The 25,818-nt window shown below is 48.1% G+C and overlaps 1 protein-coding gene across 4 annotated transcripts in view; it reads right to left on the bottom strand.

The window, feature by feature from the left end:
- L3MBTL1 (L3MBTL histone methyl-lysine binding protein 1) overlaps positions 1 to 19,227 on the bottom strand; it is a 36,206-nt gene extending 16,979 nt beyond the window's left edge. For all 4 annotated transcript variants that reach the window (XM_088843758.1, XM_088843760.1, XM_088843757.1 and 1 more), the window contains exons 1-11: positions 19,195 to 19,227; positions 12,963 to 13,108; positions 12,564 to 12,790; positions 12,040 to 12,181; positions 11,592 to 11,742; positions 11,333 to 11,459; positions 10,665 to 10,749; positions 2,168 to 2,256; positions 1,578 to 1,682; positions 607 to 742; positions 180 to 271 (exon numbers count right to left, since the gene is read on the bottom strand). In XM_088843758.1, the coding sequence (XP_088699884.1) occupies positions 180 to 271; positions 607 to 742; positions 1,578 to 1,682; positions 2,168 to 2,256; positions 10,665 to 10,749; positions 11,333 to 11,459; positions 11,592 to 11,742; positions 12,040 to 12,181; positions 12,564 to 12,790; positions 12,963 to 13,098 (1,290 nt within the window). In that variant the 5' untranslated portion in view covers positions 13,099 to 13,108; positions 19,195 to 19,227. The remainder of the gene's footprint in view (positions 1 to 179; positions 272 to 606; positions 743 to 1,577; positions 1,683 to 2,167; positions 2,257 to 10,664; positions 10,750 to 11,332; positions 11,460 to 11,591; positions 11,743 to 12,039; positions 12,182 to 12,563; positions 12,791 to 12,962; positions 13,109 to 19,194) is intronic.
- Positions 19,228 to 25,818: the final 6,591 nt, after the last annotated feature.

The raw sequence follows: 25,818 nt of genomic DNA on the forward strand, positions 1-25,818 counted from the left end.
GGGAGGATGCGGGAACTGGAGGAAACCCAAAACAGATTTCCTCTCTGGCCCTGGAGCTGCTCAGGGAGCCCCTCCCATTTGGTGAGGACCAGAACTGAGCTGAGAGCACCCATAGGTGAGGCTCGTCTGTTGACTCAGATACCCTGGCCGGCTTCAGGGACTGTCCTGGGGGCACTCACGTGGCTCTGGCTCACAAACAGATGCTTGGGGGCAGCCTGGGCTCTTGTGCTGCGCAGGTACTGGCTCCAGCTGAACTCCTCCTCCTTGTAACCTAGGCCCCTCGGGGGGGACGAACAGAGCGCCGTGCAGACAGAGGCTGGGCTGTGGCGAGGGCACCCCACATGGAAGCAGCAGAATCAGGCAGGCCTGAGGACCCCACAACCCTCAGGAACCTGCCCAGGGACACCCCTGCCAAAGCAGGACGCAGCCTGGGTGGACTTCTCTCAAAGGGCAAGGGCAGAGCAGAAGCTCTGAGGCCGAGTCATAGCAGGATGAGATGCAGAAAGGCTGGCTGGCATGGGGACAGGGAAGGGGGAACCACAGAGAAGGGGTGATGGAGGGTCTGGGGCTCACTGCCTCACTGGGACCGACCCAGCCAGGCCTTACCTTTGGGGGGTTGCAGCTTGTGCCCCGTCTTCTCGAACCAGCCAGCCGGATGAATGTCAGGGGAATTGGCATTGATCCAGAAGTCATGGCACTCGGAATACCCATCAAAGTGCAGACGTAGGCGGTAGCCACACACCTGACCCCGTAAGAGGGAAGCACAGGGACTCCGGTGCCAGCAGACACTCTGTTTCCCTTCCCTCACCGCTCCTCGTCCAGCCTGGTAGTCTCAGGGGTCTGTTGCTAGAAAGTTACCCCCTTCACCCCTCACCCCTCCTGACTCCCAGATTTCCCTGCATCCTGAACTTTGCAATATACCATCCCATCCTACAAGGAGCATAGCTCACGTGTTAATAAGCCCTGAGCTCTGGGCAGAAGACAGGAGATTCTAAGACAACCTCTGGCCCCTTTGAACCCTGGACAGATCGCAAAGGCACTGACCAAAGCTCAGGGCCCCTAAGGACCCTTCCTTCTGCTACCTTCTCTCACTGCTCAGACCTCAGCCTGCTAATGGCAGGTCCTTGAACGTGTTGTTCCATGGCCCAGTGCCTTTCTCTCACTTTGCCTCTTGCACCTGGGACATCCTACTCACCTCTCGAGACTCAGCAATGGAGGCTCTTCCCCTCTGAAGCCGTTCCTGCCCCTTCAGTGCCCCCCTGCATACAACTGTCATCACCCCTGAGGGGTCTCACTGTTTATCTGGCTGATGCCCACACAACTGTGAGCTCCTAAGAGGATAAGGACCTTGCTGGACTCACGCCACCATTCCTGCCCTTGGGAGTGCTGCTCCTCAGTAACCTCACCATCTCAACCCTTCTCCTGCTTTTTGTTTGTATTTTAGTTTTCTGCATATTCTGCCTCAACCCCCTATTAGGTTGGGAGCTGTCTGAATCCAGGCCCTCCGTGCCCTTGGCTGACTCCTTCAGTCCATCCCGAGGGAAGTCATCAGGATGGGGATGCCAGCCTCAGCTCACCTCAGCCACGGTAAGGATGAAGTACATGCTCGGGTGCTGAGGGTCGATGCCTTCCAACTTCATGCCCGGTCTGAAGCCATTCTTGTTATAAGTGACTGTCTGGTACTGTTAACGCACAGATGGGAGAGGATCCAGCTCCCCTCTGGCATTATCCTAGCCTAGCGGGCTGGGGGCGAAGAAAATACCATAGGGGCCCACCTGCTTAGCACTAACAAAGAGGTAACTTATTTGGGGAACTTTAGTGCAGGGATCCAAAGCAGGATAGACTAGCCTCCAGGTCCCTTGAAAAGTGGACTTCAGAGTTCCGTCTTACCCAAGTCAGTGTGTAGAATTAAGTAAAAGGCAACAGAATTCAGAAGTCTGCAGGCCCAGTGATGGTAAGCCTGGGTCCCACCTCCTATTTCTTCCCACCCAGGAAGTCCCTTATAGTGAGCCCTTTTCTACTCTAGGTCCCTAATCAGTCTGTTCCCCTTCCATCCTGCAGTCCTTTGAGGGATGTCAGACACAGAAAGCAGCAGAAGGCCTGAGTTTGGAGGTGAGTCCCTGGGCTGGGAGACAAGCTCTTTCTAACACAGAAGTATCCAACTCACGTCTTGGAAGAGGCTGATGGGGGCAGCGATGGCCTTCTGCTCTTCAAGGTATGATTCCCACGACCAGCCTGGTTTCTTCTCCTCTGAGGCTGTGGGGAGGAGACAAATGGGCTGACCCTTCAGGTGGTGGTTGGTGGTTTACTCACTAAGTCCTATCCTGACTCTTACAACCCCATGGACTGCAGCCCACCAGGCTCCTCTGTCCCTGGAATTCTCCAGGCAAGAATACTGGAGTGGATTGCCATTTCCTCCTCCAGGGGATCTTCCCAACCCAGAGATCAAACCCATGTCTCCTGCACTGCAGGCAGATTCTTTATCAACAGAGTCACCAGAAAAGTCCTAGGTTGCTTCTTAAATACAACCTTCCTCAGTTCCCCCAACCCAACTTTACCTTAACCTCCAAAACAAACCTGTCTGTTATCACATGCTGCTCTCTGATCCCACTCAGCCATGAGGGTGTCAGACACATAGGGCCCAGGTTAGACTCAGTCTCAGGTGTTCAGTTCAGTTCAGTCGTGTCCGACTGTCCGCAACCCCATGAATCACAGCATGCCAGGCCTCCCTGTCCATCACCAACTCCCGGAGTTCACTCAAACTCATGTCCACAGATTCGGTGATGCCATCCAGCCATCTCATTCTCGGTCGTCCCCTTCTCCTCCCGCCCCCAACCTTTCCCAGCATCAGAGTCTTTTCCAGTGAGTCAACTCGTCGCATGAGGTGGCCAAAGTATTGCAGTTTCAGCTTTAGTATCAGTCCTCCAATGAACACCCAGGATCGATCTCCCTTAGAATGGACTGGTTGGATCTCCTTGCGGTACAAGGGACTCTCAAGAGTCTTCTCCAACACCACAGTTCAAAAGCATCAATTCTTTGAAGATCAGCTTTCTTCAGAGTCCAACTCTCACATCCATACATGACCACTGGAAAAACCATAGCCTTGACTAGACGGACCTTTGTTGGCAAAGTAATGTCTCAGGTGAGGCTGCACCAAATTCTGCCTGCCCTGCCCGGCCCCCACCCCTAGGCCATTGTCAGCAAAGGCACTCTGGATTATGGGCCCACTAACAGAGGTTACACGGAAAAGGCAATGGCAAGCCACTCCAGTACTCTTGCCTAGAAAATCCCATGGATGGAGGAGCCTGGTAGGCTGCAGTCCGTGAGGTTGCTAAGGGTCGGACACGACTGAGTGACTTCACTTTCACTTTTCACTTTCACACATTGGAGAAGGAAATGGCAACCCACTCCAGTGTTCTTGCCTGGAGAATCCCAGGGACGGGGGAGCCTGGTGGGCTGCCGTCTATGGGGTCACACAGAGTCGGACACGACTGAAGTGACTTAGCAGCAGCAGCAACAGAGGTTACAAAGTCACACAGAGAGCCAAAACTGTGTGACAAGTCCTGAGCCAGAGGACTGAATCACAGGACCACCTAAGCTCACTGAGAAAGAAGAGGAAAAAGAGAAAAAAAGAAAGGAGAACACGCAAGGAGGAAGAACAGAAGAGACCACACAGAGGGTTCCCTGGTGGTTAAGAATCCACCTGCCATTGCAGGGGACACAGGTTAGGTTCCTGATCGGGGGAGATTCCATACGTCCCAGGGCAACTGAGCCCGTGGGCCTCAACTACTGAAGCCTATGCTCTTTAGAGCTAGAAAGCTGCAATTACTAAAGTCTTAGTGCCCAGAGCCTGTGCTCTGAAACAAGAAACCACTGCAGTGAGACGCCCAGGCACCGCAAAAATGAGTAGCCTTGCCTGCAGCAACCAAAGAAAGCCAACAGACCCAGCACAGCCAAAAAACCACCTCACTGAGCTATAACTTCATACCCACTAGGATGGTTATAATATAAAAGACAGAGGGACTTCTCCGGTGGTCCAGTGGCTAAGACTCTGAGCTCCCAATGCAGGGCACCTGGGTTCAATCCCTGGACAGGGAACTAGATCCCATATGCTGCAATTAAAAGTCAGGACAGCTAAATAAACCCTTTTTAAAAATAAAAAAGACAAATTATAACAAGCCTTGGTGAGAATGTGGATAAACTGGAACTTTCATATGCTACTGGTGGGAATATATGGTGGTTTGGCCACTTTGGAAAACATTCTAGCAGTTCCTTAAGAGGCTAAACATACAGTTACCATCAGTTCAGTCGCTCAGTCATGTCCGACTCTTTGCGACCCCATGAAGCGCAGTACGCCAGGCCTCCCTGTCCATCACCAACTCCCGGAATTCACTCAGACTCATGTCCATTGAGTCGGTGATGCCATCCAACCATCTGGTCCTCTTTTTTCCCCTTCTCCTCCTGCCCCCAATCCCTCTCAGCATCAAGGTCTTTTTCAATGAGTCAACTCTTCACATGAGGTGGCCAAAGTATTGGAGTTTCAGCTTTAGCATCAGTCCCTCCAATGAACACCCAGGACTGATCTCCTTTAGAATGGACTGGTTGGATCTCCTTGCAGTCCAAGGGGCTCTCAAGAGTCTTCTCCAACACCACAGTTCAAAAGCATCAATTCTTTGGTGATCAGCTTTCTTCACAGTCCAACTCTCACATCCATACATGACCACTGGATAAACCATAGCCTTGACTAGATGGACCTTGTTGGCAAAGTAATGTCTCTGCTTTTTATTTTATTTTTTTTTACAGTTCATAACTTTTATAAATAAAATAAATTAAATGTACAGTGAATAAGTTCTCTGAAATATTTCAATATTTCTGCAGGTTTAGTAACATCGTAAAATATATTTCAACTAAAATTCACAAATCTAAAAATCTGTTAGGCATTTTTAGGCGTTTTAAGTTGGAAATGAAGACCAATGTTACATCGTAATATGCCAATTACAAATAGTACTTCAAATAGCAAATACTACAGTTTGTCCCAAACTTTAAAAACTATTCATGAACTCAACACTGAACTATTGATGGCTATGAGAATTGTTTCCTAGCCTTTTTGAAAATTTCAACCCATTTACGTTTAAGGTAATTATTGATAAGTACGATCCCGTAGCCATTTTCTTTATTGCTTTGGGTTCAAGTTTATACACTCTTTCTGTGTTTCCTGTCTATAGAAGATCCTTTAGCATTTGTTGGAGAGCTGGTTTGGTGATGCTGAATTCCCTCAGCTTTTGCTTGTCTGTAAAGCTTTTGATTTCTCCTTCATATTTGAATTAGATCCTTGCTGGGTATAGTAATCTGGGCTGTAGGGTATTTTCCTTCATCACTTTAAGTATGTCTTGCCACTCCCTTCTGGCCTGAAGAGTTTCTGTTGAAAGATCAGCTGTTATCCTTATGGGAATCCCCTTATGTGTTATTTGCTGCTTTTCCCTTGCTGCTTTTAATATTTGTTCTTTGTGTTTGATCTTTGTTAATTTGATTAATATGTGTCTTGGAGTATTTCGCCTTGGGTTTATCCTGTTGGGGACTCTCTGGGTTTCTTGGACTTGGGTGATTATTTCTTTCCCTATTTTAGGGAAGTTTTCAACTATTATCTCCTCAAGTATTCTCTCATGGTCTTTCTTTTTGTCTTCTTCTTCTGGGACTCCTATGATTCGAATGTTGGAGCGTTTAACATTGTCCCAGAGGTCTCTAATATTGTCCTCATTTCTTTTAATTCGTTTTTCTTTTTTCCTCTCTGTTTCATTTATTTCTACAATTTTATCTTCTAGTTCGCTAATCCTGTCTTCTGCCTCTGTTATTCTATTGTTTGTTCCCTCCAGAGTGTTTCTGATCTCATCTATTGCATTATTCATTGTATATTGATTCTTTTTTATTTCTTCTAAGTCCTTATTAAATCTTTCTTCCATCTTCTCAATCCTTTTCTCCAGGTTATTTATCTGTAACTCCATTTTGCTTTCAAGATTTTGAATCATTTTCACCATCAAAATTTGAAATTCTTTATCAGGTAGATTCCCTATATCTTCTTCTTTTGTTTGTGTTGGTGGGCAATTATCTTGTTCCTTTACTTGCTGGGTATTTCTCTGCCTCTTCATCTTGCTTATATTGCTTTGCTTGGGGTGGCCTTTCCCTCTTCTTGCAGTTTGTGGAGTTCTCTTTATTATGTAGTTTCTTCGCTGTGTGTGGGGTTGGACGGGTGACTTGTCCGGGTTCCCTGGTTAGGGAAGCATGTGTCGGTGTTCTGGTGGGTGGAGCTTGATTTCTTCTCTTTCCTTTAGAAGACAATGGCTGCTTTTCTGGGAGCCTGATGTCCTCTGCCAGTATTCAGAAGTTGTTTTGTGGACTTTACTCCGCATTCAAATGTTCTTTTGATGAATTTGTGGGGAAGAAAGTGGTCTCGCCGTCTTATCCCTCCGCCATCTTGTTCCTTCCTCCCCAGAACACTGGATTCTTATATTCCACTTGATCGTGGAGTACCTCTTCCCAGCTGCTCCAGCAAGGCGCAGCCGCTGTACCTTACCTCGGACGAGGGGTATCTCCTCAAGGCCGCCCCTCCTGCTCTGAATGTGGATCAGCTCCTCTCGGCCCTCCGGTGCCCAAGCAGCCACCGCCTCCTGGACGTGGTACAGCTCCTCACGGCCACCGCCCTAACCCTGGGTGCGGGGCAGCTCCTCTCAGCCACGATTCTGCACGTGGTCGGTTGCGCCGGGAGCCGGGCGTCTCTCGCGTCTGCGCCGCCGGGAGCCGGGCGTCTCTCGCGTCTGCGCCGCCGGGAGCCGGGCGTCTCTCGCGTCTGCGCCGCCGGGAGCCGGGCGTCTCTCGCGTCTGCGCCGCCGGGAGCCGGGCGTCTCTCGCGTCTGCGCCGCCGGGAGCCGGGCGTCTCTCGCGTCTGCGCCGCCGGGAGCCGGGCGTCTCTCGCGTCTGCGCCGCCGGGAGCCGGGCGTCTCTCGCGTCTGCGCCGCCGGGAGCCGGGCGTCTCTCGCGTCTGCGCCGCCGGGAGCCGGGCGTCTCTCGCGTCTGCGCCGCCGGGAGCCGGGCGTCTCTCGCGTCTGCGCCGCCGGGAGCCGGGCGTCTCTCGCGTCTGCGCCGCCGGGAGCCGGGCGTCTCTCGCGTCTGCGCCGCCGGGAGCCGGGCGTCTCTCGCGTCTCTGTCTCTGCTTTTTAATATGCTATCTAGGTTGGTCATAACTTTCCTTCCAAGGAGTAAGCGTCTTTTAATTTCATGGCTGCAATCACCATCTGCAGTGATTTTGGAGCCCAAAAGAATAATGTCTGACACTGTTTCCACTGTTTCCCCATCTATTTCCCATGAAGTGATGGGACCAGATGCCATGAACTTAGTTTTCTGAATGTTGAGCTTTAAGCTAACTTTTTCACTCTCCTCTTTCACTTTCATCAAGAGGCTTTTTAGTTCCTCTTCACTTTCTGCTATAAGGGTAGTGTCATCTGCATATCTGAGGTTATTGATATTTCTCCCGGGAGTCTTGATTCCAGCTTATGCTTCTTCCAGCCCAGCTTTTCTCATGATGTATTCTGCATATAAGTTAAATAAGCAGTGTGACAATATACAGCCTTGATGTACTCCTTTTCCTATTTGGAACCAGTCTGTTGTTCCATGTCCAATTCTAACTGTTGCTTCCTGACCTGCATATAGGTTTCTCAATGGGCAGGTCAGGTGGTCTGGTATTCCCATCTCTTTCAGGATTTTCCAGTTTATTGTGATCCACACAGTCAAAGGCTTTGGCATAGTCAATGAAGTAGAAATAGATGTTTTTCTGGAACTCTCTTGCTTTTTCCATGATCCAGCGGATGTTGGCAATTTGATCTCTGGTTCCTTTGCCTTTTCTAAAACCAGCTTGAACATCTGGAAGTTCACGGTTCACGTATTGCTGAAGCCTGGCTTGGAGAATTTTGAGCATGACTTTACTAGCGTGTGAGATGAATGCAACTGTACAGTAGTTTGAGCATTCTTTGGCATTGCCTTTCTTTGGGATTGGAATGAAAACTGACCTTTTCCAGTCCTGTGGCCACTGCTGAGTTTTCCAAATTTGCTGGCATATTGAGTGCAGCACTTTCACAGCATCATCTTTCAGGATTTGAAATAGCTCAACTGGAATTCCATCACCTCCACTAGCTTTGTTCATAGTGATGCTTTCTAAGGCCCACTTGACTTCACATTCCAAGATGTCTGGCTCCAGGTGAGTGGTCACACCATCGTGATTATCTGGGTTGTGAAGATCTTTTTTGTACAGTTCTTCTGTGCATTCTTGCCACTTCTTCTTAATATCTTCTGCTTCTGTTAGGTCCATACCATTTCTGTCCTTTATCGAGCCCATCTTTGCATGAAATGTTTCCTTGGTATCTCTAATTTTCCTGAAAAGATCTCTAGTCTTTCCTATTCTGTTGTTTTCCTCTATTTCTTTGCACTGATCACTGAGGAAGGCTTTCTTATCTCTCCTTGCTATTGGCAACCAGCAATTCCACTCCTATGTACATACCCAAGAGAAATGAATACTTATGGCCAGATGAAATTTGTGCACAGATGCTCATATCAGCATATTCATAACAGCTCCAAAGTGGAAAGAACACACATACTCATCAGTTGACAAAGGGTGATATTTCCTACAATGGAATATTATTCAGCAATAAAAATGGATGAAATACTGATACACAGTACCACATGGATAAACTATGAACACACTGTGCTAAGTGCAAGAAGCCAGTCACAAAAGACCACATGCTATATGATCTCGAACAGGCAAATCCATATATACAGAAAGTAGATTGGTGGTTGACTAAGGCTGGAGGGGAATTTGTGGTTTGGGGGGAATGTCAGTTAATGGGTATAGGGTTTCTTTCTGGAGTGATGAAATTGTTCTAAAATTGATTGTGGTAATGTTTATACAAGTCCATGAATAGACCAAAAACCACTGAATTGTATACCTCAAATGAGTTGATTGCATGTTTTGTGAATTATAACTCAATATAGCTATTAGAAAGCTATTTCTTACAAAAACATATATAAAGCATTAACTGTAGATAAAAATGGATACGTTAGACACAGATTCTCTGCACATACAGGACACGCAAGCAGCCCTGCCGTGCCAACTCCTACTCCCAGATTCTTCTGCTGAAAGATCCCCAAAATGAGTGGAAAAAGATTTTAGCCATAAGAGCAAACTTCTGTCTAATGACAAGGTTTCTTCCCTTGAAAAAAGGCAGAAAGGAGAAAATATCCAGAAACTAATGCCACACATTAATGTTCACAGTCGAGATGGTGAAATGTACCAATCAAAAGATAACTTCAACCTGGTCAACAGGACCCAGCAGAAAACATGCTGGTTTAAGAATGTAGTTTCTTAAGAAAGACAGAGCAGTGGAGCCAATATCTCTACATATCTATAGTTAGATAATATAATATAGTTAGATATATTAACTCCCACCTCAATTTAAGACTTAAGAGGACATAAACCAGAACTTTCCTGGTGGTCCAGTGGCTAAGACTTCATGCTCCCAAAGCAGGGGGCCCGGGTTTGATCCCTGGGGAGGGAACTAGATTCCACATGCCTTAACTAAGAATTCGCATGACTTGACTAAAGAGCCCACATGCCACAATGAAGATCAAAGATCCTTTGTGCCACAATGAAGACCTGGTACAGTCAATTAATTAATTAATTAAAAGAGGACAAAAACTAATGAGAGCTAAGACTTTGTGACAGCCTTGGGTGAGAAAGAGAGCCATGAAAATATGGTTTGGCTAAGACAGGCAGAATATAGAATAGGTACTATAAAGTTTGATGCCCTAGACACAGATTGGGTTCCTCTGACTGGCAATGGGTTCATCAAGGGAGAAAGATGTCCTAAAACTGACCTCACTCTCTGGCTCTCTAAGGAACAGGAAAGACAGTGACTCATGCAACTAACCCATGGTCTAAGAGGAAGCACCAACATACAACTCATTTATTCATCCACTGAACAAACATTCATTGAGAGTGTACTCCACACCAGCCTTTCGGTTAAGGACCAGGGATATAATGACTAGTAAAAGAGATTCAGTTTTGAGGAAGGCAAAGAGACATTGCTACACAGTCTCTGGGTGAGTTTGATAAACTCTACTAGGCTCCAATTGGCTGCTGTCACAGAAAGTGGAGATTGTAATGCAGAAGGTCTGAGGGCCACAGATGGCTATTAATGATCTTTGTCCCATTTTTCTTAGAACCAAAGGATTAGAATGGAGGCCCAAATAGCAAGGTCAGACCAATGACCAGTATGGACTTGCCCACACCACCACAGGGAAGCAATACTATGTGGTGCCATTAAAGTCTGCTCAAGTCTTTGGATATCATGAGGCCTACTCACAACTGGATGCTGCTGCTAAGTCGCTGGATAATAGAGGATAAACAAACACATGATATAAGCCTCAAGAAGATACATATACCATGGCACAAACCAAACACACACACTCTCTGTCACACACACACACACATACATGCTAACTCACGGTCATCTATATACGTACAATACACCATCACAATGGTAACCTGCACTCCCAGCTTCATACCTCCAAAGGTGTATATACACAGCTCATGAATATATACACACATGCCATCATACCAGGCTGGCTGCTGTTCCATTCCTCACTTTCTGGGGTGTTAGTGGTGGGTTGTCCCTCTGGATCCTTTCCTTCTTCTTGCTTCTCCTGTAGAAGGCAACAGATCCCAGCTTCCTGACTTTGTGAGTTGGCATGAAGCCCCTATCTCTGTTCCTGACCCATGCCTAGTTCTCTAATCATATGGTGTTCTGCTCCCAACAGGTGGATATTCGTCTAGGCTACCAGCAGGAAGACAGCTCTGGCAGACAACCCTTTATCACATGGGCACAGCCTCATACCCCCTAGTTTACATAGCCTGATTACAATTCTCCTCATTCCCAGGTGGGGAAACTGAGGACACAAATACCTGCCCTGTGCTCCACGGCCTCTAGCCCAGAGATGGGGCCCCAGTGAGGAATCTTTCCATTTGCTTGCACACCTACTTGGGTGCTGGTTCATGTCAAGGTGACAGCCCTGCCAATAGACTGAGGTGGGGGCTCTAGAAAAACACAAAAGTGATTTATTTCCCTGCAACCAAGTACAGGATCTGACTCCAGACAGGACCCCCAAATATGAGTGAGTTATGCATCTTCTGTGGCCCAGCCCCACCATCTGGATTAATGGAGGGGCTGGTGAGAATTGAGGTATAGCCTCCAGCCTCCCCCTGCCCTCCCAGCTGTCCACTTCCTACCATGGCCTCTGGCTCCGACTCCTCGGATGGGCTCTGATATTCCCTGTGCTTCCTCTTCTTCACGGGTTTGAGGAGCTCAGAAGCGCTGGTGCAGTTGTTCTGGCCTGAGTTCTCCACTATGACTGACCTGAGGGATGGGCAGCCTGAGGGAAGGAACCACCCACCCTGCACCATCCACCTCCCCTCAAAGCTCAGAACAGGAGTGGGGCCTTGGTGCCGGAGAAGGCAGAGAAGTGGGGCTTAATTCCCTCCGGGTTACCGCTCCTGGAAGCGCTGAGGGCAGCCATCATTGGAGGAACTAGGATCTGGACCAGCGCCTTGCTGAGGCCCACAAGCCTGGCACGGGCAGGTACCATCATCCTCTGGTGGGTCTTGAGGCGGACCTTCCGGAGGGTCCTGGGGGAGGTCCGCTGGGGGAGACCAAAGGTACCTCAGGCCGCCCACCCAACACGTCCACACTCAGGCTCCGCCCACCTCAGAGCCCACACTGGGCCTCCACCTCGGTCCCGTTCCCCACTTCCCCCACTGGACAGCCCTGCCTCCCTCGCCAGAGCCTTCTCCGCCCCCAAACCAACCCGCCGGCCCGGGCACACCCGCCGGGACCCGGGCCACGCCCCCTCGGGCCACGCCTCTGTCTTCGGCTCCCCGGCGAGTTCGGGGCTCTCCCGGCCTCTGCAGGGGCCCCGCTCCGGGCCTGGGGCTCCTACCCGGCTGCTGGGGGTCCGCGCCGCCACCCCTCGCCGGGGCCTCGCCATCTTCGTACTCGGCCACGCCTTCCCGCCGCAGCTCTGGGCTCGAGGCTTGCTCCGCTCCCACCATGTTCGGCGGCGCGTACTCGCTTATCCGGAACTGCAGCGCGGAAGGGTCAGAGGGGCACGACTCCTGAACTGGCCCTTGACCCACCCCCAGTCAGCATGGTCCCCTCTCCCGCCGCCTCACTGCAAGCCACGCCTCCAAGGCTCATTCACCGTAAAGACAGGCCCTAGAAACCCCCAACTGTCTCGTCGTGGGAGCGCAGCACTTCAAGCCCCGCCCCCAGGCCCCTCCCCTCAAGCCCCGCCCCCAGGCCCCTCCCCTCAAGCCCCGCCCCAGACCTCTCCCCTCAAGCCCCGCCCCCAGAATCCTCCGTCTCGGCCAGCTTTCCTATCTTCCGCCTCTGGCCCCGCCTCCGGGCCCATAGGCCCCGCCCACAGCGGCGGCTCGGACCCCGCCAATCCCCACAGCTACTGACCCGCAGGCCACTCCCCGAAGGCGGGGCCGCGGCCTCGGTCCACTCCAGGAGCCGCACTGTGCTGGCGCTCGGGTTGGCCGCCGGCCCCGTGCTCAACTGCGGCAGAACCGTGGCTGTGACAGGTACGCTGCCGGCCGCTCGCTCCGGCGTGCCCACGTGGATCGGCTCCCGCGGAAAGCAGGACACATCCAGAGCACTGCTGGGCAGACCCAGGGCGGCCGAGCTGGCTGTGAACAGATACATGGACAGACACGACACAGGTGAGCCTGACGACCCTGCCCCAACACTGCCATGCAAGTGTGGAGGCAGGTGAAAAGTATCGTCTCCTCCCCAGGACCCACATCTGCTTGGGCATGGATGTGGATGCTCCTTTTCCTCCAGACCCCTGGCTTGGCCCACCTGGAATGATAAAGGCAGCAGCGGGCAGGTGAGAGCCGGAGCCTGGGCTGTCTCTGGCCACCAGGTGCACGCTGACCTCCCCTGTAGAGGGTCCCTTCAGTGTCCTCAGCATCTCCATTTCAGCATGACCCTCCATCCTGGTAGGCCTACAAAGGGAACAGAGCCCCCAAGGGGATCAGGGAGGTAAGGGGCCTCCATGAGGAGGAGCTGCCCACCCTCAGAGAAAATCCTCATTCATGAGGGAAGTAAGGTGTTTTAGGAGCCCAGCATAAAGTTTGGCTCCTGGCTCTATCCAGATCACCCAGGTGAGAGCTCTGGCCAGACCCTGCACCTCCCCCTGGCACCCGCCCCCCCAATCCCTGTAAGATGGGCACATGTGAAGATGCTTTGTAAACTGCTGTGCACTCTCTAGGGAGTCTCGGGGAGTGTCTCGGGCCAAGGTTCTATCTGGTCAGCTATCTCATGGCACAGCCCAGGCCAAGTCCAAACTCCCCTCTTTCTCAACCTCCACCTCCATCCCCAGTAGAATCACTTCCTTCTCCCTCTGGGGATTCAGAACCTTCAAGTACCAGATTCTCCTTCACTCACACAGGTCATTTTCCTGGGAAATGATCTTTCCTTATGGTGTTCTTTTATGCCTCCTGCCCACCACTCCCTCCAACCCTAAACAAAGAGTGGGCACTCAAACATCTGTTGAGGGACTTCTCTGGTGGCCCGGTGGTTAGGACTCCAAGTTTCCACTGCAGGGGGCACAGGTTTGATCCCTGGTTGGGGGCACTAATATCCCACATGCAAAACAAACACACACACACACATACAAAAACAAAACAAAAAACATAAAAACCCCATCATCTGAAGAGCAAAGAGATAATATATGAGAATGCAGGCAGTGCAAGATTTTGCTTTAATAAAGCAAAGGTAGTAGAGACATTTAATAAAGGGTCGAACATATAAATATATGGGAAAAAAGACCTAGTGACATAATAAATATGCTTAATACCTATCATTTACTTAACTCCTTGAATGCGCCGGCATGCAGCAGGTGCTATGTTGGATTTCACTAATTTGAACTTGTTAATAAAAAACAGTTTAGGGAATTCCCTGTGCTTCCACTGCTGGGGACCCGTGTTCGATCCCTGGTTGTGGAACTAAGATTCTGCAAGCCGTGAGGCATAGCCAAAAAAAAAAAAGCAGTGTATGAGTAAGTGATATTTGGTTGCTTTAAGGTGTCAGCAGGGTTTGACAATGGCTTCTGGCATATAGGTTAAAGGAAAGAACACAGATACAGGCTTAAGTTAGACTTAAGTCAGTTTGAATCTCAGATCTCCCTCCCCCCCCCCCCACTTAAATGCCTGTGATTCTGAGTAAGTAGCTTTCTTTCCTTGAGCCTCAGTTTCCTCATGTGTAAAATTAAGGGGATAATGGTATTTATTTCAAAGGGCTCTGATGAAGATTAAATGGAAAAAAGATGTAAAGTCTTGATACTAGCAGGCCTTCAACAAAAACCAACTCACTCCCTCTGAACAGAAATTTTGAGGAGCTTGGCAGCTCCAGTAAAAATGGGAAAATCAGCTTGTAGTGGTTGCTGCCTTTCCCACCCTCCACTCCTCCCTCCTCCCGTTCTTATGCACTGATTATATCTTCCAGCTTTTCCTCCCTAAAATACACAGGACACCCCATATAGTATATATAGAGTGAATATTCAAGTAGGCAAAGGCTTAGAGATATAACCTGATTAATTAAGGCAACTTTCAAACCAAAGTTTGGGGACTTTCCTGGCGGTCTAGCGGTTAGAACTCAGTGCTTTTGCTGTCATGGGCCTAGGGTCAATCTCTGGTCGGGGAACTAAGATCCACAAGCTGCTCAGCGTGGAAAAACAAACAAACAAACAAAAACCCAGGGTTTGTTCCCCCTTCTCAAGTGGCTCAAGTGGTAAAGTATCTGCTTGCCAATGCAGCAGAAACAGGCAGAAGATGTGGGTTCAATTCCCCTGGAGGAGGAAATGGCAACCCACTCCCGTATTTTTGCCTGGGAAATCCCATGGACAGAGGAGCCTGGTGGGCTGTGGGGTCCCAAAGAATTGGACACCATTGAGTGCGTGTGCATGCATGCACACACAAACACACACACGATTTGTTCTCCCTACTGCTGCTGCTGCTGCTGCTAAGTCACTTCAGTCGTGTCCGACTCTGTGTGACCCCATAGACGGAAGCCCACCAGGCTCCCCTGTCCCTGGGATTCTCCAGGCAAGAACACTGGAGTGGGTTGCCATTTCCTTCTCCCTACTACTCCCCCTTTAAAACAAATTATAAAATAGCATTCTTTAAATTCAAATTATTTTGCTCTGCACAGCTGACATAGTTGTACCATTTTAAGTCTTTTTAAATAATCTTTTTATTCAAAACTTTGGCAGTCATTAGGAGTGAATGTGGTTACTCCTGAAAAGAATTCCATTCTGTCTCAAGGTCTATTAAGGAGAGAACTTCCCTTCTGTCCAGGTATCTGTCCTTTTTCCAGCAGACACTGGTGGACCAACTGGGAGTCAGAATCCTCCTTTTACGTCCTGGGAATAGTCTCAAACAAGAGAAAGTACTCTTACAAAGCCAACATTCTAGAAGTAAGGGATAAAGTGGAGACTGAAGATGTAAATTTAAAAACCATTCTGTACAGATGGCAGGGAAAAATCATAGAACTGAGTATAAAGAAAAAAGTGGGAGCCTTGGAGCTCATCAAAATAGGGTGGGAAGAGGAAGAAGATCTAGCCAGAGACAGAAAGAGCCTGCAAAGAGATGAAAGAATATCCAGAAGCATCTGAGCTTCTGGAGGAAAGTTTCTAGAAAGTGGGACTGCTCAATGGTGTTAATACCACTAGCAGATCAAGTCAGATGAGGGCTGAGAGCCGACTATTTTAGCAATAAGGAGATCATGAGAAATCTTGACAAGTACCATTTCAGAGGAGCTGTGGACATAAAAACCTGATCAGAATGGGTTCCAGAGAGAAGTCATCAATTAGTTCAATTTTTATTGAGCATCTAGTATGTATCAGGTACTTTTCTATGTAATTTGTAGTGAACAGAAGACATGAAGGCCTCTGTTAGAGACTCTGCACGCTAATGGGGAAACAGTAAGAACTGGTCCTTGTCGGGGGATGGGAGAAAAGGAAGTATAGATTAACAACTCTTTCAAGGAGTTGTGATACAAAGAACATTGATGTGGGGGATAATATTTGGAAAGTGATGAGTTCTCAAGGAAGGGATGTTGGTTTTGCTTTTTATTTATTTAAAAATTTTATTTATTTATTCCTGGGCTTGGTCTTTGTTGCTGGGGACTCTTCTCTAGTTATGGCTAGTGTGAGCTACTCTAGGGGCAGTGTCTGGGCTTCTCGTTGCAGTGTTGGGGGTCTGCACTGCCCCTTCCCTTCTTTTACTGCAGAGCACAGACTCTAGTTTTGGGAGCTTCAGTAGTTGTGGCTTTGGGGCTCCAGAGCACAGGCTTAGTAGTTGTGGTACACAGGTTTAGTTGCCCTGCAGCATGTGGGATCTTTCCAGACCAGGGATCAAACCCTTGTCTTCTGTATTGGCAGGCAGATTCTTTACCACTGAGCCATCAGGGAAGCCTTGTTTTGCTTTTTAATATTTATTTATTTAGTTGCAGCATGTGGGATCCAGTTCCCTGACCAGGGATGGAACCCAGGTCCCCTGCATTGGGACCACCAGGGAAGTCTCCATTTTGCTTTTTTAAGACTATTTTTAAAAATTTTAATTAATTAATTTATTTGACTATGCCAGGTCTAAGTTGTGGCATGCGGGATCTTTAGCCTTAGTTGCAGCATGCGGGATCTAGTTCCCTGACCAGGAATCGAACCCAGGTCCCCTGCATTGGGAGCTCAGAGTCGTACCCACTGGACTACCAGGGAAGTCCCCCATTTTGCTTTTTTAAATAGAAGGTGCTATACAGCCTATTTGTAACTGATGGAAATAAGCCTATAGAAGGAAAAACTGACAGAGCAGGGGGAAAAGAATAATTCTAGAAGACAAGTCCTTGACAACGCAGGAGGGAAGAGGCTCCAGGGCACCTGTGATGTTTGAGACCCATTGCATGTGGCTGTGGGTTCCTGGCTAGCAGCACCAACTGTGTTTTTCCCCAGCTAGACCGTTAGCTTTTTCTGAGACCTGGGAACTACTTTCTCTGTGATTTGAATGCACTTCTCCTACCACTCCCAACCCCCAAATTTGCAGCTCACACAGCATTTGCATAATCTTTGTCCCACTAGGTCCACAAAGCAGCACCACCAATCTGACGTGGCTCCCAGGCCTGAGCCAGACACCAGGAATCCATCCACTCCCCAGCTGCAGTCTGGTCACACCTTCAGAGCACCACTTCTGTGGCCTCTGCACGTGCTGATTCTTCTGCTTGGTCCATTTCCACATCCCTTATGTCTGGAAAATTCTTGATCATCCTTCAAGATCCAGCTTGAGTGATACCTCTTTTCTGAAAGGCCCAGAATCCACATTCCCCCAAAGTTAACACACAGCTCTCTCTGCTGTGCTCTTCTCCACCACAGTCTATCTATGCATTAACTTGTCTTTCTTCCAGGAGACAGAACAAAGCATTAAAGAGCCTGATCCAGAGACTGCACTCACAAATAGTGAATGAATGAATGAGAGATGGGGGGACTTCCCTGGTGGCCCAGTGGCTAAGACTCCATGCTCCCAACGCAGGAGGCCCAGGTTCGAGCCCTGGTCAGGGAACTAGCTCCCACACAGCTGCAACTAAAGAGTTCACATGCCCCAGCTAAAGACCCTGGTGCCATAACTAAAACCTGATGCAACCGAAAAAATAAATATTTCTAAAAAGAAAGAAAAAGAGGTGAGAGTAAAGAGTGGTCAATAACATAAGAAACACAGATTTCCAAAACCCATAAATGGCTTAGACATTCTTGCCCTAGGGGCTAGAGTACTGTTTCCTCCTTCTGAGTCTCTCAGAGGCTGGAAGAGGAGGGGATACAGTGAAGGTTGTCACTGGCAGCCCTCAGCTGTCATCTCCTCTCTGAATTGCCCTCAGCCAGGGGAGCTGCCTCGCCCAAGTGCCCTCTCCTGGACCCGAGGTATAAAGGCCTTGCCCCCTTGCCTCCGTCTAGGGCATCTCAGCAGAGCCATCTCCCCTCCAGAACTTCCTTTGGGACAGGCAGAGGCCTCTGTTAAGACTACATCAGCAGTTCAAGGTTCTCCGCCCAACCGCCCTGCTGTCTTCCCTCTCCTACAGGTGATAACACCAAGGGCACCCTAATAGATCTACACTCAAACCTTCTCAGAGTCTCGTTTCCAGGGAACCCGGCCTAAAACAATCGTTGGATCCCCAACCCAAATTGGTGTCTGGCACATAGCAGATGCTCAATAAATATTTATTGAGTGAATGTGTCCGTGTTTATTTTCTCTTGGTCTGTCTGCCAAGACGTCCCCTACCCCTTGCCCATCAAGGCCTCGTCGTATACAACAGACGCTCAATAAATGCTCTCACTCTAGGTGTGAAAGGTGGGGCGCTATTGCCCCAGACAGATAACCCCCGACACACACTCAGAGCCCCAGCAAAATTGAGCGCCTCAAACTTGGGGCCTCGGCCCCGCCCCCACCTGCTGCAGCTGCGGCTGGAACGCGGGAGGGATGGATGCGGGCTCCGGGGTTGGGACCGCCGCCCGCCTTCCGAGTCCTCCAGGGACTGGTGTAGACGGCGGCGGGCGGGGCGGTCACTGATCCGCCAGCCCCGCAGAACGGTTACTTTTTAAAAAGCCAAAATGGCGGAATTCTTTTTTATTCTTTCTCTTTATGGCAAAATAATAATAATTCAATTTTCCGTTATAAAAATTGGAAATTAACGGTAGGAAAGAGAAAGTTTGCCAAATGACCCATTTCCTAAAACCAAACCCCCGCCCTCCACGCCCTCTCTTTTATTAATGAACAACTCTTAATTGATTGCATTTGTCTAAAAACCAAGCCGCCTCCCTCCCCACCCTCTGGATCGCCTCCAACAACAGCACGGCGGACGCGATCGCCTCGCCCTCGAGCCCCGCGACCGCCCAGATCCCCTTGCACGCCGGCTCCCCGAGCCTCCTCCCGGGCCCGTGCACCCCGCCACGCGCTCGGGAGGAGCAACGCCCGGGGGCCCCAGGCCCCTGCACTGCCGTGCGGGGTGGGGCCGGGCGCCACGGCGCCTCGTACCCCGGGGTCCCTACCTGCAAGGCCCGCGTGCGGCCGCCCAGCGCCGGGCTGCGGTCCGAGCCCCGCGCGGCGCGCGCCTGCGCGCACAGCGGGGCGGGCCCGCCTTCCCGCAGGACGCTGGGCGCAAACCGCGCGCAGAGCAGGTTTGGGGAGCGCGGCCGGGGGCCCTCTTGCCAGGCCACGGTTGCGTGGGCCTAGTGCCCTTTAGCCCCGGGGCTAGACTGCTGCGCGGGCGAGGCGGGTCGAGATTCTCCCGGTTCCCAACTCCTTACCTCACAGCTAGCAGCACGCAATGGGGACCACGGAGCCGGGAGAGCCTGGTGGGCCCCTGAACTGAGTGGTCAGTGACAAAAAGCGAGGTTGCGCTCCCCGCGCGCACCCGGGCTGGGTCGCTTCGCTGTCCAACGCCTTCCCTCGGCGCCTGCTCCTCACCTGAGATAGGCGAGCCAGAGAACATCGGAAAACCATCTCGGAGGGTGAAGGGAGGGCCGTGCCACCAGAAGAAAGGAGCCCCCTGCGAGGTGCGGTTCGGTTCCTGGCCCTCGCCTAAAGAAAGCATCAGCAGCGCCAGAGTTTGGATGACCTGACCCCATTGCTATTGGCTGGTGGTGTGACCTGGGGAGCGTCACTTAATCCTCCTGGTCCTCCATTTTTCTGTTTGTAAAGGCTATCACCTACTTCACCGCAAAGGGTTTTTGTTTGTTGTTTTTTGAAAGGGTTTCTGTGATGGTCTTGTGTTGCGCAAATCGTTGCTTCTCTGTGCTTGTTTCCTTAGTTCATCTAACTAATCAATTCTCCGTTATTGGTTCTTGTAGCACAAAACACCTCTTAAACATATGGCAGCTATGACTTCGTATACATTTGTGTAATTGAGAGGTTAAGAGACTGCAAGCTCTAAAAGGGAAGGAAACAGGATAATCTAGGTGTATCCCTAGCACCTAGTACAGAGCTGGATACTCAGTGGGTGCTCAATAAATGTCTGTTGACTGATGGATTGCATGCAGAGGAAAACAAGGATCCTGGTACAGTCTGGAGTTGTGTCCACTCCCTCACAGTGACTAAATCTCTTACTTTACAGAACAGGATATTGAGGTCCATCTGGCCTAAGGTCACAGCAAAAGGTCAGGCCACCAGGTTCAACCTCCAGTGCAGAGAGAAGGGTTCCTAATTAATTGTAGGCAAATTCCACAAATTGTTGTGATCCTCAGGTTTAAATTTATACAGACTTTATTCCAGTTGCTACACCAACGCATTACATGTGTTCTTCCTCACTGCAGTGTCAAATTTTAATTAAAACTCGTATTATTGGGAACAGGATTGCATCAGTTGAGGATGCTGGTTGCCATAACAATGGAAGTTTCTTTATACACACTAACATACACCCCCATCCACTCTTTTTTTCTCTTTCATCTTTACCCAGACTGTGCTTGTTCTAGATTCCAAAAGGTTTATTTTAGGTATTCAGAAGTTTAAAAGAAAGTGATGGGACCACACACACACATAGCTTCTCAATAAGGAATGTATCTTTTAGACTAATGGAATCTGAGCCAGTGGGATGTAGGAACAAAGAATGCAGGTCTGAGTTGACAATATATTTTCTGCTCCTTAACAGTATTTTGGTGGTCTTGATACTTTTGGTGGGCTTACTTCCTTGAACACATTCAGGGATGGAGAGTTCCTCCAAGTAGATGTGTTTGGGGAAGGTTCTACCTCTACTGTAACCATAGCTTGCTCTGCTGGTCCAGTCTGCCCTCAAGAGAAAATGATGAAGTCCTATTCTTCCCTCAAGTGACAACCCCATCTTCTACAAGTTTTAACAGCCTTCAGTATTTTCAAATTAACTCACTACTTGAGTGGACTGTTGTTCAGTTGCTAAGTCATCTGACTCGTTGCGACCCCATGGACTGCAGCACGCCAGGCTTCCCTGTCCTTCACTATCTTCTGGAGTTTGCTCAAACTCTGTTGAGTTGGTGATGCCATCCAACCATCTCATCCTCTGTGGCCCTCTTCGCCCTCAATCTTTCCCAGTATTAGTGTCTTTTTCAATGCTGGCTCTTCTCATCAGATGGCCAAGTATTGGAGCTTCAGCATCAGTCCTTCCAGTGAATATTTAAAAGTCCAGGGTTAAAAGTCTGTAGTCAAGAGTGGACGGACCTCTTTTTGAAATATTGGTGAACAGAAGCAGAGAGAACACTATTGCTAGTGAGCAGCCCACACCTTTCTGTTGCTACAGATTTTAATTCATCGTTGGGACAGTGCATGTATTTTAGGAAAATGCACCCTTTTTATAAATCGGAAAACACTTCTGGTTCCAGCAGTATGGCACATTTTGCTAATAGGGAGCACTTTCTAGCAATAAACACACTGAAATCCTGGATAAAATATTACAAGCAGGACACAAGCAAGCCAAGAAGGAAAAAGAGTAAATTTATGGCTGAATTTGCGAGAAGTCAGCAGAAGTCAGAAACAAAGATGGAAACAGAGGAACCAAGGGATGGCCTGACATCTTTCATCCTGGAGGTGGTTATTGGATAGGGATTTGGGTTTCATCACACACACATTGACGGGAGATGGGATCTTGGGTCTGTGCATAACTGGGAGTTTAAACTGAATCCTTTGTATAAAGACTGGACAGCCCTGACCACCAAGACTATACAGTCGGGGGTCCTACGGTGGAAAAGGCAGGGGAGGTCCAAGTTTCCAAATATAATTATTTGGGTCCTTCTTTCCTTCAGGCCCTGCTTTCCCCTGGACATAACATGTATGGGTGTATGCTTTCCAAAGAATCAAAACTGACAAAATTTATATTTTAGCTTTGTAACTGAAGCTTGTATTTGCAAGCACTAGGAAAATTTGTCTCTGTGTGGGCCAGAGCCTCAGCTATTTCAGTTACTCCAACCCTGCTAAATATCTGACTTTTGCTCTCAACACATTTCGTAGAATTCATGTCTCATGCTGCTGCTGAAAACCCAATGGGGAAAAAGAACCTCTGAATTAAGCTTACTAGTTTTTAACTGCTGCAGAACAAACACCACAAAGTGGCTTAAAATACAAATTTATTATCTTTTAGTTCTGGAAGTCAGAAATCCAAAATGGTGATGCTGAACCTCTTTTTATCTTTTGCTTATCCCTAAAACTCTTTTATCTTTCCTTCAAATTTACTTTCTAGTTGTGATTTTTGCTTGTGCTAGGTCGTCATTGCTGCCTGTGGGACTTCTCTAGTACCGAGTGGGGGCTACACTTCATTGTGGTGCGCAGGTTTTACTGCAGTGGCTGCTCTTGTTGCAGTGTGCTGGCTTAGCTGCCTTACAGCACGTGGAACCTTCCTGAACCAGAGATCGAACCCGTGTCCCTTGTGTTGGCCGGCGGATTCTTACCACTGGACAACCTCTCCTTCAAATTTAAATGATCCCTCGCTGGGTATTCCTGGTTGTAGGGTTTTTCATCAATTGGCAGTGAAAGCACAGAGTCCTAACCACTGTTGGTTGAGCTGGGTCTCTAATTGTGACTTGTGGGTCCCACAGCCTGTGGGATCCTAGTTCCCCGACCAAGGATAAAACCCACGTCCCCTGCATTGGAAGGTGGATTTTCAATCACTGGACCCTCAGGAAAGTCCCTGTAATGTTTTACAATATAAGCAGCTACTATTTCACAAGTGGTTGCGCCAAATGCTCTGAAAATAGCATTTACTGCCTACAGTATTAGAAGACACTGTTTTATAGCAGAGGACACAGCTTGCTTTCTATTGTATATTCCTCTCATGTATGTAAGTTACCTCCAGCTCCTTCTGGCCCTTGGCCAGAAGAACCACTGTCCTACTTTCACAGCTATTAAGTACAAACTGATGTAGTTCCAAGCTCTCTCTTCAGCACCTTTCTCAGACTCCAAGATGATCCCATTTCCTCTTAAAAACCAAACACCCCTTCTTTTCTCCTGACCTTTAAGTCTACCCCACACAGAAAGCACCACCTTAGTGAAATGCCAATGAACAGAACTTGAAAATCAACAAATGTTAACAGTGGGTGACAGTTTGAAAGGAATTGGATATTTAATAGGCTCCAGTTCAGTTCAGTCGCTCAGTCATGTCCGACTCTCTGCGACTGCATGAATCACAGCACGCCAGGCCTCCCTGTCCATCACCAACTCCCGGAGTTCACTCAGACTCAGGTCCACAGAGTTGGTGATGCCATCCAGCCATCTCATTCTCTGTTGTCCCCTTCTCCTCCCGCCCCCAACCTTTCCCAGCATCAGTCTTTTCCAGTGAGTCAACTCGTCGCATGAGGTGGCCAAAGTATTGCAGTTTCAGCTTCAGCATCAGTCCTTCCAATGAACACCCAGGATTGATCTCCTTTAGAATGGACTGGCTGGATCTCCTTGCAGTATAAGGGACTCTCAAGAGTCTTCTCCAACACCACAGTTCAAAAGCATCGATTCTTCGGCGATCAGCTTTCTTCACAGTCCAACTCTCACATCCATACATGACCACGGGAAAAACCATAGCCTTGACTAGACGGACCTTGGTTGGCAAAGTAATGTCTCTGTTTTTTAATATACTATCTAGGCTGTGCCAAATAAAAAAAAAATTTTAATATACTATCTATACTATGCCAAAGCCTTTGACTGTGTGGATCACAATAAACTGTGGAACATTCTGAAAGAGATGGGAATCCCAGACCACCTGACCTGCCTTTTGAGAAACCTGTATGCAGGTCAGGAAGCAACAGTCAGAACTGGACATGGAACAACAGACTGGTTCCAAATAGGAAAAGGTGTACGTCAAGGTTGTATATTGTCACCTTGCTTATTTAACTTCTATGCAGAGTACATCATGAGGAACGCTGGGCCGAAAGAAGCACAAGCTGGAATCAAGATTGCTGGGAGAAATATCAATAACCTCAGATATGCAGAGGACACTACCCTTATGGCAGAAAGTGAAGAGGAACTCAAAAGCCTCTTGATGAAAGTGAAAGAGGAGAGTGAAAAGGTTGGCTTGAAGCTCAACATTCAGAAAACAAAGATCATGGCATCTTTGGGAAATAGATGGAAAAGCAGTGGAAACAGTGTCAGACTTTATTTTTTTGGGCTCCAAAATCACTGCAGATGCTGATTGCAGCCAGGAAATTAAAAGACGCTTACTCCTTGGAAGGCTCCAGTTACCTCCCACAAATTACTGATTATAAAGGGAAAAAGTGACTTTATATAAGTGACTCAGGTTATTATTACAAGGTGCCACTAGATATGATATACTGAAGACAATCTCATTCTTGTGATATTTCTGCCAAAAATGCAATCATGAGGAGACATCAGACAAACCCAAATTGAGAAAACTTCTACAAAATCATTATCCTTTACTCTTCAAAAATGACAAGGTCAAGAAAGGTTGAGGACCTGTTCCAGTTCAAAGTCATGACAACAAAAAGGAGCAAATGATCCTAGGCCAGTGGAAATATATATAAAGGACGTTATTGGACAACTGACAAAACACAGTGGAAAAGACAAGATTATATCAAAGCTAATTTCCTGGTTTTGATAAGTAGACGCTATAGTTAATATGAGAACATCCCTGGAAATACACAAAGTTATAAGGATAAAACAGATGTCTCTAACTTACCTTTCAGATGGCTCAGGAACAGTAAAATGAAGTATTACTGGTAACTGGCAAAGGTTATATAATTTTTTGTACTATAGTGCAAATTTTCCCTAAGTTTGAAACTTTGTCAAAACACCTGTAAAAGAAGTCTGCTCATTCAGGCCTCTTCTGTGCTTTTTCACTAAGAGGAACTGAATATCTGAAATAGGCTTTTTTTTTTTTTAAAAACACTTTAGGGCTGTTAGAAACTGAAGCAGGATTTTTATTACCTGTTTGTATTCACTTTCTGATTTCGGAACCATTTCTTTCTTTTCACTAATTACTACACTGGGGCCCATCTGTGAAGTGGCTGTAAAACAGCCAAATCTAAGCACGCTACTTAGGATCTAGAAGACCAACTACAAAACACAACTGCACCTACTCATCCTTTCAATTAGTAGAAGCATACATGGTTTTAGGGACACAAAGTTCAAGATGTGGCTGCTGCTTCAAAAGGCTCAAAATTTAGGGAATCCCTAGGAATTTCAGTGGTTAGGACTCATACTTTTAGTGCCAAGGGTTTGGGTTTTATCCCTGGCTGGGGAACTGAGATCCTCAAGCTGCACAGCTTTACCAAAAAAGAAAAACTGTAAACTGGGAATTACTAAATGCTAAAATACATAAGAGCTGAAATATATTTAAGAGTTCTAAAATAAATATTTTTCATTTTATGAAGGACTATTGGTTATATAAACCAAAGTTACTTCCTTAAAAAAGTTGGCACTGAAAATAATTCTTATATATCCATTCCATGGTAGTGTACCATTTAGAGTGGCAGATCTCTGTACTACTCTAAAGTGAGCTGCAGAACACACTCATGGTATGAACTGCTTATTGAAACACACAGGCATTATCAATGGATTAGCCTGGGTAAATACAGGTTTAGAAGCAGCTACGCATAGAGTCGGACACGACTGAGCGACGGAACGGAACGGAACCTTAGTGCATGCATGCTTAGTTGCTTCAGTTGTGTCTCTTTGTGACCCTACAGTCTGCAGCCCTCCAGGAT

The sequence above is a fragment of the Moschus berezovskii genome, chromosome 15 (genome assembly GCF_049115385.1).
Source record: "Moschus berezovskii isolate FMDL1 chromosome 15, NW_MosBer_1.0, whole genome shotgun sequence".
Taxonomy (NCBI): domain Eukaryota; kingdom Metazoa; phylum Chordata; class Mammalia; order Artiodactyla; family Moschidae; genus Moschus; species Moschus berezovskii.